Source organism: Aedes aegypti, chromosome 3, assembly GCF_002204515.2.
Source record: "Aedes aegypti strain LVP_AGWG chromosome 3, AaegL5.0 Primary Assembly, whole genome shotgun sequence".
Classification (NCBI taxonomy): Eukaryota; Metazoa; Arthropoda; class Insecta; order Diptera; family Culicidae; genus Aedes; species Aedes aegypti.
The window spans coordinates 110,724,891-110,741,944 of NC_035109.1; the positions used below are offsets into that span (position 1 = coordinate 110,724,891).

Sequence of the window (17,054 nt, forward strand, 5' to 3'; positions counted from 1 at the left end):
CTGTAACAATTTATAAAATTATTACTTGAACATTATTGAGAAAGGTTCCATCAGAATTCCACAGGTTAATTTTTGGAGTAGTGTTGAGAGAAGTTTTCATAGGAATTCATGAGCCTTTACACCTGGTTTCTTTTTCATGAACTCGGCTGTGTGAATCTTGATTTTATCCAATATTAAACTAACGAATTGTCAGGGTGCTTAGCAACGAACCACGATTTATTGATACTTGAGATCTCATGAAGATTTTGTTTTTAAAAAGCATGGTGAGAGGTAAATTAATAACCGATTTTTCAAATGTTCTGTACATCGTGAAGCTATATAAGTGTGAAAGTAATTGTAACATTTGAACGAAAAAATATTTAGTTTTACATTCGAAATCCATTTTGGTTGAAATCTATACTTTTTGGGGCAAGTATGCCACCTATTTGGTAAACAAAAATGATTAGAGTGAAATTCATAAAAATGTTAACATCATCAACAAAATCATGATAATGAATCAAAATGAGACACCAGTAGTTATTTCTGAAGCGTAGAAAAGGAATAGCAAAAATTTTTGCTCCCAAAGTGATTTTTCCTCCAAATATTCTATAATAACGTAGTTTAAGACGTCTTAAGAACTGTTTTACTTATTTTCATCAATATTTTACCGTTATTTAGTGCTGATTAAGTGTTATATTATACAGATCCCCCGTAATGAAAGTGTAATTAATTTATCGTATTGAATGGAGACAAAAATAACTATTTTAGTTATTCGAATTGACTACTAGTAGAGTTCCGCATGTAGGGAACCTTGTTATAAAAAAAGAAAAAAAAAACAAAGTCTTGTCCTTGACTGTCCATTCTACCAACACAAAGTTAATAATATATTTGTTTTAAAGAAAACAAGTGTCACCCGCGTAATATCGATGGCTTACCTCTATAAACCCAAGTAAAGTAATCACGAGGCAGCTCTTAATAACCTGAAATTTCTACCAACCAGATTTAGTAAACACCAGTTGATATGTTCTATAACCACCCTATCTATACCGGCAAACTCTGGTTAGATCGAACACGCCGCTTCTGTTTGCTATTCATTTGTGATTATTACCAGATCGCTTACCACTGCTCGCACTTTGTCGCATATGGGTCTATTCCATACAAACCGATTCGCCACTCCGGCAGCATTCGTCGTCTTCGTTGGTTGTGGAACTCACCTCAGTCAGCCAGCAACATCCATCGTCACAGAGCCGACTTGGCGTTCCTATACTGACTGCATCGTGCATAGATACTTAGCTCCCCGGGCTCTAGCCAATTACTTCGTGGTATATTAACGCTCGCTATCAGCCGGACAGAACTCAGTGTCTGTTAACGCTTCCTTCCCTGTGCAGCTCTCGATCTTCGATGCTTCGAAGTTTGCTCTCTGTGTAGAATCCTAAGAAGTCCTAGTGCGAATGTGATTGGTTTCGGTTGATCCTGAATTTCGGTTAAATCCTTGTGTTGTTGAACGCGGCTAGCGCAACTTTTACGTGTGTCTGTTGCCAAGATCCATATCTTTAGGCCACGGCCAGAGTGATAAGTGCCAACTATTGAGTGATTAGGTTTTATCACTTGCCGCCACATTCTTGGAAGGCTTTTGTACTCCGATTGCAATATACTGCTCTAATGACATCTGATTAGTGTGTGCATCTTGTGTGGGAATGATCGTTGTCGCTTCTTCTACTATCTTTGTCGCCGCTGCCGTTGCCGTTTGTGATTTGTCAATAAAAATTAGAAGAAGATTACCAGTGATTGTGCTAACAGTAGCAAATACCTTGGACCGATAAGTGATTCTGAGTGGCAATTAGAGGCGACCTTAGTGGACCTTCATGAAACGACACTACTTCGTTCAGATGAATAACCAACAGCGAGTGACTCCCGTGGGGGTCTGTGCGGTCAGTTCCAGGGCTCCCAGTCTGGAGGATGGTTCCCAAAAAGGAGGAGGAGGGACGGTCAACGAGGGGTACGATGTTACGGATGATGTCGACCAGAGCCCACCGGATTATGGGATTGTGAACATCTATCAACGATCGAGTGGAGATTTGAGCAGTCTCGGTGGGAAGGGCAAGAACATGTACGAAGGAAGCCACGAAAAGAGTGAAAGTGATAAGGGGGGAAATGGGGCCGATGAAGATAGTGATATAATTACGGAGTATATTGGACACTACGGACTGTGGCAGTTTTATTGGACATTTTTGCTGTGCTTGTTCCAGATCCCGACGACCTTCCACATATTTTGTCTTGTCTTCCAGGTAAGTTATTGATGTACTAGATTTTGGGGGAAAATATCCTAGTCATATCATAGAAAAGGATGACCAATAGCTGCTTTTCCATAAGCAGCCAATAAAATAAGTTTAAATTAGTTATAAATAAGCAAATAAAATTTCTGATGTGATACTTAGGAATATCTTTTGCCGAAAAATAGCAACAAACAAATGAAAATCAACATTTTTTTTTCTAATATCAAACTAAAAATAAACATTACAACATTAGAAATTTAAAAACGATGAAAACAAAACTCAATCACAAAGTTTGAATGTAAATATATAGCAATATCACAGTTATTTTTTTTTTAGTATTTATTGTTATTTTTTTATTGGTGTTTTATTTGGTTTTATAATTGTCTAAAACCGGTTTGAACTTTAAAAGGGTTTTCCCTAAACAATCGATTAATGCTAAGGTTATAAAAATACACAATTTAAATGAACTGTTCCATACATTCCATATATGTTATATGAACCCAGTTTTGAATTTGCATTGAGGATAAAAATTCATTTTCAGCGAAAAAAAATCAATGTTTTTGTGAGCGGGTTGCTGATTTCAAGGGAAATTGCTTTTAATGTGATGTATTCTGAAATTCACAACATTCAATTCTAAAATTTGATGATTTATCAACAAGTTGTAAGATTTTTGAGACTTGATTCAGATTCAGTGACCTCAAATTTAGTGAATAGCATATTTCTTCAATTTTGGAAACCTATCGCAGTAATTGATCAACTTCACCCCGGAATCAAAAACTTCACTTTTTAAGTAAAAAACATGTTTTTGTTATTATGATAGTATTTCGTCAAAATTTCGTAGATGTATATCGATAAAAATCCACCCAGTACATGTTTTAAAAATATAGTAGGAATTATAGAACCAAATCACTCAAAACTGATCAACTTCACCCTATATTACGGTACTAATTAATTGATTTATTTTTTACTAGTTTCCAATTTTCCATTACTTTTCTTTATCAATTGATGAATAAAAATATTTTTCAATGCTTTTTTTAAACGCAATCTGTTTTTAACTATCATTGATTTCTAATTATTTCATTGGTTACTTTTAAATAAATGCAGAGCATTTGCTTTCTTAAAATGATTATTAACCCCTCTAATACCCAACCCCGCCCTTAGACGGGGTACCTTTAGAAATCTTGTGTAATTTTTTTACCTCGGAAATCAAAATTATTTTATTTTTTGGCCTAAACCTTGAGCCATAACACGCATATTAGAAAAATTTTGTACGACTTTTGGAACATTTTTGTATTTTTGGATTTTTTTTTTTTTTTGAAAAATTCTATTGTTTTATAACCTTTAAATGGCTGTGTCAAATTTAATGTGTAATACAAAAGTTTGTCGTTTTATAGATTTCTACAAATAATCTATCACAGAAAAAGAGTCTGGCGGAATTAAAATTATTTCGAATAGATTTTTCCGTTAGTTACACGGAAAATAAAACATGTTCCAGAAAAAATGTATTTTTAAAAGTACAGCAAAACATCAATTTTTTTAATTGTCATAAATTGGTTCCCAGAAAAGACTTTAAGAAAAAATGAAAAATGATAGGGATGCTCAAAAATAAAAATTAAAGAAACTAAAATTCATAAATTTGCGAATAAAAAAAAACCATTGTCCAAAAAGTTTTTAGTGCAACAAAGATATCTATCGACACCAAACCAAAATGTATTCCTCAAGAATCTTCTTAAGAACAATATTCGACGGTTTTTATTTACAGTATGACCCTTGATAATGCGGTAAAACCAAAAAATATACATGAAAGTCGCATAATAATGAACGCACTATATACGGTTCGAGTAAATCACAGTTTTATATCGGTATATCTCAAAATCCAGATAATATAGAAACTTGGGGTCTTTAGTAAAGTTGTTCTGGAGGTGAAGCGCTATCTGATGGTACCGCATTTAATTCGGAATTCGACCGCTAGGTGGCACTAGTGGGCATGGAAATTTTACTTTTGTTTTGCAAATATTTCAGGATCCTGATCATTCAGAGAGATGGCGTCTTCGGCAAAGTTGTTTAGTAAGTTAAGGACTAACATTGTTCGAGCTAGTTGATTCAAAATTATGCCACAAGGCGGCGCTAGTGTGCATGAAACTTTTGTTTGCAGATATCTCAGGAGCCTGACCACTTAGAGAGATAGTGTCTTCGACAAAGTAGTTAAGTAGCTCAAGGACTATTATTATTTGAGGTAAGAAATAGGATATTTTGCCACCAGGCGGCGGTAGTGAGCATAAAATTTTTGTTTTGCGGATACTGCAAGATCTTGACTTTTTACCCTCAGGAAAGTTGTTCAGAAGCTCAGGAACTATCATTATTTTACAAAATCTCGAATTCTAAGGATTAAACAAAGAAATAATTTGAACTACTGAACAACTCTGCCGAAGACGTCATCTTCCTAAGTGGTCAGACTCCTGGGATATTCGCAAAACCAAGGGTGTTGTACAAAGTACAACGCGCGACTACTCGCGTTACAAAAATTCGCGCGACGACCGAAAGGTTAAAAATAATGAAGAGTATACGTCATGTAAACTTCATTCATTCGATGTAAACATGACGTCATGTAAATTTAAGTCTGAAATCATGTACAAATGTGTTATATGTCATGTAATCACTCAGAATCCTGCTGGATTACATGACATATAATTGAAGTTTACATGACACATCATGTAAATATCAATGATATTACACGCTCCAATTATGTGCATTATATGTCTCAGAAATTTACGCTTTTCTTTCGAACTGTGTAGATCGAAAAAAAAGGTATAAGAGGGTTAATTTGACTGTTGATTTGCAATTATATTATAAATGAATCCTCAGTTTTCTTAGTCCTCAGCTGGAATTTTCAATAAGCAAACATGAACATGATAAATTTGAATGGAAAAATGTTTTTATCGATTTATTATATGAGTTTCTTGCATTTATATACATATTAAAATTCTTTCATATCACACTGAAAGTTCATGTGTTTTTGATATATGCGATGGATTGATTATTTTAAATCAATTTAAACGAAGTTTTCAGTTAGTTACCTCCCCTTGGTTATGCGACCTTGCCGCGATGGGGAGGGCACAATCCATTAGCCCATTAGATGGATACCAAAGGCGTGACCTGTAGTGGTGGTATCACATTTTGGCATTTTTGCTTAAAGCCGCGTCATAATTTATATGGCATAGACGTACTAATATCTCGGATGTGATCCAACAGACGTTCTGCGTCGTTGATAGAATTGATGCCCATTTCAAAAAATTTATCTATTCGAAGTGGACATTAATACTATTCGCGACGATCAGTTTGCCTTTTGCTAACCATAATCATCCGTAGCCACTCCTACTATTAGCTAGCTAGATGCATCGTTATCATACACAACGTAGGGAATATTACTCTGAGGAAAATGACTAGTAGATTCACTGAGAAGAAATAAGTGGCGACAATCTTATTTTATTATGGTTTTTACATAATCATAACAAGGAATACCTCTTTTACACAATGGTACAAACAATCTAATTCCAGCTTCATTTTCGCACAAATTAACAAGTAGAAAGTAAACGTTGTGAAGCATTGCATTTGCCACCGAAAAGTGAATCTTGTAGGAGACTGAAATAGAAGCCTAAGGTAACTTTACTCTTAAATATCCACTATAATAATGACTATAGAAAGTAAGACGCTGAGATCGATCATTAGGGTACACTTGCTAGTTTCGAGTTGAACAAACAAGGAAAGTGACTTTTTTCTTCAAGCATATATGAACGTAATGACCAATGAATATTTTTGACAACAAAAAACGAAATTAACTAGAACTACTACTAAACAACCTAATTTTGTTAAGACTTGACGACAATTGACACTTAAGACTCTAATCTTACGTAAAAGACAGTAATCAAAATAGCACTTAAATGACAAATTATTCAAAACCATTTCGACTAGACAGTTTAAGTAATGACACTACTACACTACTATTTCAAACAAATTTTGATGGAGCTGCTGATTTTCGAAATGCTTCCTTTTCTCAGAAGCAAGGGAATATGGGTATTTTTCAAAAACTACCACGTCACATTACAAATAAAAAAACAGTGTTCATGTGGGCACCATAGCCTAGTCCGTCTTAGTATTGGTCCTGGTAGAGGGAAAACTTGGCAAAAGCCAGACCGAGGGTTCAGCCTTGACAAGTTAAGGTGTCAGGCAGCTCCAACGGAATACCATACAAAAAAAAATTAGCGAAGTTTTTAGTTAGTTAGGTCCCGTTTGGCGTTGCTTAAAATTAGGGTGGACCCAAGGGGTGGATCACTCCTGATGCATCTGATATTTCAAGAAAATTCGATGCATTTAAATGCATTCAAATGTTCACTTCCAGAAAATTTGCAAATCATGGCTTGCTCAAACGTATGGCTGTTGTCTTTGTCAAACTGTCAAACGTATCATTTCAGAAACTCAACAAGAGCTGGTACCTCATCAATAAATTGTAGCAACAAACGTTCAACTTATAGTTTAACCCAAGGTTTTGTATCTCTTCCAGATTATCGGAATTTGGTTATCGACCTTGGTATCGACTTTGAATGATGTCCTACATATTTTCGTGAACAGTTAAGGATGAGAGCATATAGAAGGGGAAGAGCGAACATCTCCATTGATAAATCAAGTAATTTTATTAACAATAAATGTGCTTATTCTGCGCGGCGTGTGAGTCGAGACGAGTCGCTCTCACTTCGGGTGACGTGACGACTAATGCTAATCAAATGGGAGCGAATCGACAATTGTCACCACATTCGACTCGTGTCACCTCACACGCCGCGCAAAATAAGCACAAAATACTCCGTGTTTTTACAATACCACCAATGCTTAATTTCAGAGCCATGATGGCCTAGTTTGCTATCCTTGCAATCCTTTCAATGAACCATGGTGCAAAAAGGAATAGTCAGGGTTGTGGACATGAAGAAGTCAATCTAGCCACATTATGATGGAACAATATTCAATAAGCCACACAAACTACAGGACTAGCTATGGAAAGGATGAATATTAAAATCAACTGAAGTATCATTCGCACTCCCAACTATCATTAGAGCAAATAAAACGAGTTGTTTGATCAATTTTTTTTTTATATTTTTGGTTTGTTCTTTTCTATCCAACTAAATGTGAGTTCTGCAACTCTATGCAGATCCGTCCAGTCAAATAATAGTATTGGCAGCTCAGTTATTTCGAAGCGTTCCACCTTAAGTTAAGTGAACAAACATCACAGACTGTGGGCTTGACGAGGAGATTCTACCTACCCCTGCTTGCAAAAAGTTCCGTTTTCTATATGGACGCAGTACAACACTCATGGCAAAAATATTCCTTAACATAATGCTTTGAAGATCCGGTGGAAATCCTTTTTGAATAAACTGAAATGAATAACTAAGAAAAGGGATTGAATTAAGAAGAACAAACCTTTTCAAAACATTCACAACAAACAACGCGTTGCTATAGAATGATTCGTTGATAAGGTATTGTTGTTAACGCAAAGCTAAGTTGATGCGAACGCCGAAAAAATGCATTTAATGCAAATAGATGTACATTTGATGTACACTGAATAAGTGATCCACCCCTTGAAAATACTTCATTTTGGTATTCGACAGCTGTTGAGGACTGCTGGAGGTTTTGAACTAGTATTGAAAAAAATCACTTCTATATGAAAATCCATCAAGTATTATTTAGGTATTACAATACCTGATCTAATTATCAGCTTGGTATTTGTAGAATATGCAGAAGGTATTATTTGAGGTATTTTACCTCTTATGCAGGGCTCATTCATACCTCATTCGGGTTGTAAGTATTGGAAATTATCTGGTATGGAATACCTCAATTTGGTATGCAGTAGTTATTTTCTTCTGCTCGGGATGCTATAATAATGGAACTGATCTATTTAATGATACATCTGTACCATAAAGACATCGAAAATATTCGAATTAATAGAGTCCTTAACGTGTTTTTAGAACGCCAAGATTTCATCTGGCCCAATCTGTCTGAACACTGACCAATTAGTAGAGGAAACCATGAAGATATTTTTCTGGATCAATCATTGGAGAAATTCCTGAAGAAAAACTGAAATCGCTGCATGAATCGCTTCAAATATTTTCCTAGATAAATTACTGGAGGAGTCTTTGGAGAATCTGCTGTAGGAATCTCTGAAGGACTTTTCAATTAAGTCAATTAGTCAATTACTGAATTAGTCCTGGAGGCATCTCTGGAATCTCTTAAGAATCTTTGGAGGTATCCCAGAAAGTACTACTGCAAAGATTTTGCTGGTGGAATCCGTAGAAAAATCCCTAAAAAAAACCTGTAGAGATTTTTCTGGATCCCTGAAGTTATCCTTGGAGGAATCAATAGAGAAATTTCTGGTGAAATTTATGTAGAGATATTACTGGAGGAATTGTTGTAGAAGAAAAAAAACTACTAATTGAACTATAACACTTCACTTCACGTTTGCAAAAGAAAAAAATAAAATACTAAAAATCACTAGTAAGTGAGTGAAGTGTTAAAGTTCAATTATTAGCTTTTTTATAAACATTTTTTCTGTTAACATAATCCTTCTCATGAATTATAAAAAAGGTAGTGAATTATCATAGATTTTCCAAATATAATCCCTGAAAGATAATTTCTTATGAAATAACTGCAGGAATTCATGGAAAAATATCTGAAGGAATTTCAAGAAGAACTCTTGGAGAGATGCAGGGATTTTTGCAGGCCAAGAACGAATCCCTGGAGATGTTTCTTGGGAATCACTGGAAAATAATCTGGAAAAATCCCTGAAATCTGGTGAAATCCTTGGAGTATGCCATGTAACGTTTTTACTGGTGGTAACACTGGGAGAATTCCTAGAGGAAATACTTTAGAAATCCCTTGAGAAATTCGTAAGTTGTTGAAATCCTAGAGGAAATCCTGATGGGATCCTTGGAGGAATTTCTTCCCGTGAAAGATCCGTGAAGGAGTTCCGAAGGAAATTCCTGTAAAAATTCTTAGGATAATTTCTGATGAAATTCCTGCAGCAATCCATGGGAAACATTTTGTATTAGTTTTAAGAAGAACGAATTCCTGGAAAAATCCTTGGAGTAGGTCCTGTAGCGATTTTCCTGGTGCTAACAATGATTTTTTGGACATTCTTTGATTAATTCGTAAAACACCTGTAGGATGACCTGGTAGAATTTATGGAGCGATGCGTGGAGGAATCGCGGAAGATATTTTCGGAATTATTCCTGGACGAATCTCGACGAGACTACCTGGGGATATTTGGGTATGTATCCGTGGAGGAATCCTCTGGGGAAATTTTGGAGGAATCACTAGAGAAATATCATGAGTAATTGTTGAAGAGATTGTCCAAGTGTAATTCATGGAGGAATTCCTGGAGAAAGCCTTCAATATATCTCTGCATGAATCATTGTAAAGATTTTCCTGGAGGAATCCTTGGAGAAGTATGTGGAAGATTTTCTGAAGGAAATCCATAGGAATTAGCTTGGAAAATTCCTGGAAAAATCTCCGGATAAATCCCGGAGATAATGGAGGAATGCTTGGATAAATTTCTGGAAGAGTCCCAGTAAAGATTTTACTGGAGGAAGGAGTCCCAGTAAAGATTTTACTGGAGACATGCCTACAGGAACTCCTTGCGGCGAAATCTCTAAGGGAATTACTGTAGATATTTTCTTGCAGGAATTCTTGGAAAATCTCTTGTGAAAATTGCTACGGTATTTCTGGAGCCCTATCAAAACCGGTCTAAAATGTATCATGGCGAACAAAAGTTCTTCCTGGATGAATTCCTGGTTAAATCCCTAGTAGAGAATACGATGGAGATTGTCTTTTAAGATTTTAGGTAAAATCCCTGGAGGAATCTTTGAAAGAATTTTTGAAGAAATCTCTGGAGATATATCGTGAGAATTTTTTAGGCATCTTCGGAGTTTTTCCTGCAGGAACTCCTGGAGCCCCATTTGAACAGGTCCCAGATAGCGATTGATGTCAATAAAAAAACATGAATTATAACTTGCCAGATGATGTCGATTCCTTATATTTGTTTTCTAATTTGGCTGTAACTGAAATGGTATTCGAGTGGGATAATTTTATGTTTGGTAGCCCATATAGCCGCAGTGGTAAACGCGCAGCTTTTCAGCAAGTCCAAGCTGAGGGACATGGATTCGAATACCAGCGGTCAAAGATCTATTTGAATTGGTAATGTTCTCGATCCACCTCACGATATACACATGCAAAATTGTTTTATATGCTTTTTGATGAGATATACCGTAAAATGGGGTGAAGTTGATCACTTTCGAGCGATTCTGTTCTGTAACTCCTAGTAGAATGCATGTATTACTATCCAAATATTTTTAAAACATGTACTGGTTGGATATCTATCAAATTATACAAACGAAATTTCGACGAAATGTTCACTTAATAACAAAATCATTTATTTTAAATCAAAAAGTGAAGTTTTTGATTCTGGGCTGAAGTTGATCAATTATTGCGATAAGTTTCCTAAAATAAAGAAATATGCTATTCACTATATTTGGGGTCACTGAATCTGGATCAATCCTCAAAAAGCTTACAAATTAATGATATATCGGTAAATTTTTAATTTGAATGTTAGAAATTACAGAACACATCACATTAAACGCCTAAAGATATGCAATTTTCTTTGAAATTAGCAACTCGCGCACAAAAAACTACATTTTTTACTCAGAAAATGATTGTTTATCCACAATGCAAATTCAAAACTGGATTTACAGAATATATCTGCAATGTAAGAAACAGTTTATTTAAATGTAGTATTTATAAAGCCTTGTCAATAGTCGATTGTTTGGAGAAGAACCCTTCAACAGTTCATCAAACATTCCATAAAAATCTGTTTTCCCATAGTATAATTATCTTGAATGTCAAACCGAACTGAGGAACATCAAGGGCATCCATCAGGTAATACGACCTCATAAAAATTGTGCTAATTGAAACCGAATCATAGATCTCTTGACAGTTTATACATGTGGGTACGTGAATGATCAACTTCTCCCCACTGATCAACTACATCCCGAATTACGGTACTTCACTGAAGCCTTAAGGCTAAGTAGCCCGTTATTCATTTTGGTACACACTTAGATTAAATTACTGGGGTCGGTAAAATTTTACTGGGTTTTGGAACTACCGAAAAAGTCAGTAAAATGAAAACTGTCGCCACGCATAATTGAAAAGCAAATTTCACCATGTTTTATTTTTTATCGATATCTATATAAACAAAAATGGAATGGTGTTTGTATGTCACTAAATGGCTTGAGAACGGGCAATCGGATTTTGAAAATTCTTCCAAAGTTATGTTCCTGAAGTGTTCCGACGTGTTTGTGTATATAAAAAGCAAAGGATATTTAACGGGAAAGTTAAAAAACAGGAGTGAACGGAACTTCCATTTTGAACGAGGCGTTTTTCAACAGCCTACTTGATGGCAAGACGAATTTTACCGGGACCACTAGTATGATATAAAAAGAAAGCTCTCTGCAAAATTTCAATAAAAAATCTCTGTTTTCGATTTCTGACTTTTCCGGTAGTTCAAAAACCCAGTTATTTTTACCGAACAGATTGAGTGTGTAGCCATGTTAACTTTTCAGCTTATAATTTCAGAGTGATAAAACTCAGCACTCATAGTTTATATTGATTTGATAAAATATCACCATATGCGGTAATATACAAAAAGTATGATGATACTTTTCCAGCAATGTCAGTGCAAAACCAACTGATTATCATTGATTCGTAATCGTGAGATGGAATGGTAACAATCATCAATGGCGTATGCAAATTTCAATGATGGCCCACTGAAACAAATGAATTTAAGTTTAAATCTCCTTCGTCAAAGCTTTTTATTCAGAATTTGTATCAAAATTGTCTATTAACTACATTTGGTACAGAAAAATGCGTGCAAAATGTTTATTTATTGTTCTTTTCCTTTTGTTAAAAAAATTTAAAGGTGCTGTTTTTAATTGCATATTTCTAAAATTATAAAAATGCCTAAATATAAAGAAAGTTCTTTTGAAAATTTTCCGTTCTGCGGTAGCCGCCAGTTTCTACCGCAGCTTTCAAAGTTCTACCACAGGCTTGAAAATCATTGTATCATCGAATGAAAGCAACTAATCAAAGTATGCTTGTAGAGTCCAAAGCTTTAAGAGGAAAATAACCCCCATCGTTTTACAAATTTTCTAACCCAGTTTTTTTGCTCAAATTCAAAGCAATGTCCATAAAAATCAATACAATTACACTTCCTATCTATAATGCAATGATAGATTTTCATGAGGATTTATTTGAATTTTCACTAGGGAAGGTGTACCGGTATTCGCCATGTTCCAGTTATTCGCCACCCCGGATTATATACCGTTTTACGACATATATGGTTGCCAATTGTTTAGTGTTCGCTAAATTGCATTAAGATGATACGGAAACATTCTTGAAAACCGCAAAAATTTCTCAGAAAATAATAGAAAAAAATCATTTTCCTTAAAATTGTTGCTCCTTTGCACGTATTTTTCGCCATGGTGTTCCTGATTCACCACCGAATTGGCGAATTCGAGAACCGAAATTAAAATCGTGGCGAATACTGGTGCAAGTGGTCCAGTATTCACCACCCCCATTTTTAATACAAAAACCAAGTTTCTAAATAGTTTTCATATTTTTCCTACTGAGCATGGATTGAATGCTTTCGTTTAATGTATTGACAGTAACCAAAGGTCTTTTGATTTATGTATAAATAATATTTTTCCTTAGGGTGGCCAAAACTGGTACACCTCCCCTATATAAAGGTTTTTTTTCATTTTTGATGATTGCTGATTCTCGATTCTCGAGTCTTGAAAAACAGAAGAAAACAACAGTCATTAGCGTGGTTTCCAAGGTACCATCGCAGTCGCAGTAATGTGACAGATGCGGTAGCTTTCTGTTCAACCGTAGAACGTAAAGCTATCTCTAAAATTGCCAAAACAATTCCAACAATAAAACAATTGTCAAGTCACCAGTTACCGTGCAGGCTTCATTCACCGTGCACATATACATATTACCATAGAATATTCAGAAATTTCCACAAATTATTATTTTGCTGGGAGAATTAAATTAAACTGATGAAATGACGTAGTTCTTGTCACAATGCATTTTGAAATACTTGGTTTATGCAGTCAAAATCATATGAATTGAAAAAATCGACAGAGCATGTCCTTGCTACGACTTTGGCTAATTTTCCCACTCAAAAAACGGCTCTATCATATTTAAACATTAATTTAATTTAATTAATTTAATTGGTCCAAATTTGAATCTTGACACTTTTGATTATGTTAGGCTTTCATTTCGCCGACAAAATTCCGCGGGGGTTTCACTTTTTTTAAAGTTATAACAGTGGGGTTGTTCCTATCTGACATTTCGGGAGGGACATGGAACACAAAATACATCCAAGTTTTGAGTTTAAACCGAGGGATGTGACAAAATCTCAAGAAAAAAAATATAAAACACTGTTTGTTTGGTCTTAAACAAACGAAAAACATTCAAAGGCTGAGTAAGTATGTGTTTATGACCTAAACTTAAGTGTTTGGTTTTAAGATTGGATTAGGGATTAAGGACCCTATTCTGTTCAATAATAAGATTTAGTAGAAACGCCAAAAAATCACAGTTTTCATTTTAACGTTAGAGAATGATTTTTTCATAGTTTCAACAAGTTTTTGCTGTTGATACTACAAGTATAATGTGTTTCATCGTATGAGCCTTGAGATTTTATGAGAATTAGATTTGTTTTAATCCTTTTTATCTTGTATGGTTTCTATTACCATGCTTTAGTGTAAAAGCCATGAAATTATTGGGTAGTATTGGTTTTATTGTTATGTCAAGATTTAACTACTTTACATTTAGTTTTGAGCGAATATGAAATAGTTTGGACAATACGGTTAAGCCTCCTTTGACGATTTCAATGAAAAAATAATGATTTAGCCATTCTTTCAACTTTCCATGGCTATTATTCTTAATTAAGATTCAAATACCCTTCAAAATAGGTGCGCACACTAGTAGCAACATAATTGCTCCACCAACACGAAAACTAGACGTACGGTAAATGACAACATAGAAGGGTGCAAGACGATCTTAACATGTCATTAAAAAAACATTTTTGAGTTGTTTTTGTTATGCATCACTGATTTTAGTTTTTATTTCCTGAATTATGGTATAGGGTAGGTATACCAGTTATGGGCATAGTATTTCCGTATTTCACTATACGAGATTACTTGAATGTTTTCACAATTTGAAAGATTTTGTGTGTCGTAGCAGTAAGATTTAAGATATATGTTGATGTTTAAACATTCAAAAAGATATAAAATGTGAAAGTTAGCATTAGCGTTAGCATTAAGCAATTGGCACAAATTCATAGGTGGTACAGTTCTAAACCGTTGTATGAGTGTTGCCTCCTCTCCCCGTCCATTACCAAAGTCAAAGATTTGGGACTAACCCTTGACTCTCAGACAAGATTGACGCATCCTTCAACAGTTGAGCGCTGTCCTGGCCACGTCCTTGCGAATGCTGCACAGCGAATGCTGAGGAATGGGAAGGGATGGTTAATTGAACACCTACTTAAGAAAGATGCAGATAACTCTACCACCTCTCATAGGTGTTACGGGATATTGCGGAATGTTAATGGGATTGGAAAGGCCATAGGATACGTTTGGAAGACGAATAATATTTTGGCATTGGTTCATATTGGAACAAACTCACCGAATTCTGCATTTGAATCCTGTCTGCAATCCAATGTTCAATTGACTTTCCAAATAAAATGTTCTACACTTGGGGTGGTGTAAACGATTCTGATGGTTTGATTCCCCTTAGCAAACCACTGTACACTGAGAAAAATCTACACGTCAAGGTCGTGTGTTTTACTTATAGATTTGCGCAATGAGAAAAACCACATGATTTGAGTGTGGTAGCCATATGGATTTCATCATTGATTTCACGGTATAATAATATGTGTATCAACATTAGGTTGTCATGTGAAACAAACATGAATTTCCAAATATTAAATCATGAAAACCAACTGATTTGCTTATTGAATTCGAAATGTAGTAGCTTTAGATAGTCATGTGTGATAGAACATAAATGTCATGGGACTGAAAGAAGAAATTTGGTAGAAAAACTTTTGCTCCCCAAAATATGGATCCGAGGCTCCTCTGCTTGTCGCAAGCTCTCTTGATTTTTTTTTACAAACCCGTGAGCCAGCAACAAGCGGGGCGCCGCAAATCCATAATTTGGGAAGCCAGGGATAAGCATATTCCATTTTTTTCGAAACTGAAAGCCAGGAAAATCTGTTAGTGGAATCTGATTTTTCTACTAAACTATACATTATAAACAATGTTTTTTTATAGAAAGGTAGAATTCTCGTATATCGGTCAACTTCACTAATAACAGAAAAATCGAATTCACAAATTTTCATCTCACACTTTCAGCTTCAAAATTTGCTTCTTCTCTATGGAAGCATGATGATGACTGTCGTTCGACACGAGGTCCAACCGCAATTCAGTTCACTATGCATCCCATGGGTTGATCACAAACTATTTAGAAGCTTTGAACATGGAAATCGATAGCATAGCTCATGGATTTCATCATAACAATCTCATTGCGCAAATCAATGAATCGACCAACTTGAACATGATGATTATGACACAAGATAACCATAAGCAAAACACACTGAATCCGTGTTGGAGTGATGATCTATGCGTCCATAGGTTGACACATACGAATCTGAAGAGAAAGCTTCGGGAACTTATGTGGAAAAAATATGGAATCCCTGTTGTCGGTTGATGAATTAATCCATGAAGCAAAACACAGGAATTTAATGTGTAACACACACGAAGTTTGCAAGAAAATCATAGCAAATCGATATGGACGTTCATGAATCAATCCATAATTTTAAACACACAGATCGAGCGTGTGGATTTTTATCAGTGTACAGCAAAACGCGTGAATGGAAAAATTGAATGCGAAAAAAACAAAACCGTATGCTTGGGCTTCTGAATCGCACTGCCAAGTAAAACATGAAAACCGAACACTCATTCGGGCGGAGAAACAAAAACAAACCGGATGCTAGGACTTCCCAGCAAAACGCATAAACCGAACATTCACTCCGGCGGCGAAACAAAAACCGATTTAAAATGTAAAAGTTATCGAAATTTCCCGTATGGTCAAATAGGGAACAACTATGGCCATAACTGGTACACTTTCCCTAATGGCACTCTTCGTAGTGGTAATCAAGTTCGCTATAAATTATTTTAAAAAGTTATATATTTTTTTGAACTTTAGATTTTTTTTTAAATGCACGGTGAATGGTAGTTTGACGCTTAAAAAGATATCTCGATTACACTCATAATTCTTGGTTTGTGCTAACGTAAGAACTATCGTACATTCCAGTCTCGCGTCGTGTATTGTAAATATATCTCGATTACTTTTCCAAAACGACATAAGTAACTTTCATACGGTTTTGAGAAAATTAATTTAGAAGATTCACAACCTGCCTTCTAAAACTGTTTTAAAATGAATCCCCTTTTTAACAATTTTTTGCCGTGTACATCGTTTATATTTTGCATGCAATCAGTTCGCGTTAAAAAAAATAGGTTGTTATTATTGTTTTCCACAAACATTGTATGACAAAATGATAAGCCGTTTCATTCAGTTACTTACGAAGTTTTTGTATCAGTGTAAAATCGACTCAAGTCTCGATTACTTTTTCAAATCGACATA

General features: G+C 35.2%; 1 protein-coding gene and 1 long non-coding RNA gene across 2 annotated transcripts in view; both read left to right on the plus strand.

Moving 5' to 3' along the window:
• The first annotated feature begins 1,139 nt into the window (after window positions 1-1,139).
• Window positions 1,140-17,054, plus strand: part of LOC5564863 (organic cation transporter protein) — a 130,822-nt gene continuing 114,907 nt past the window's right edge. The window contains exon 1 of the mRNA XM_021849156.1: window positions 1,140-2,267. Within this exon, the coding sequence (XP_021704848.1) occupies window positions 1,845-2,267 (423 nt within the window). The 5' untranslated portion in view covers window positions 1,140-1,844. The remainder of the gene's footprint in view (window positions 2,268-17,054) is intronic.
• LOC110677772 lies at window positions 6,583-7,387 on the plus strand. The gene is made up of 2 exons (XR_002501183.1): window positions 6,583-6,939; window positions 7,150-7,387. It is a non-coding gene; the product is annotated as an uncharacterized LOC110677772 (long non-coding RNA).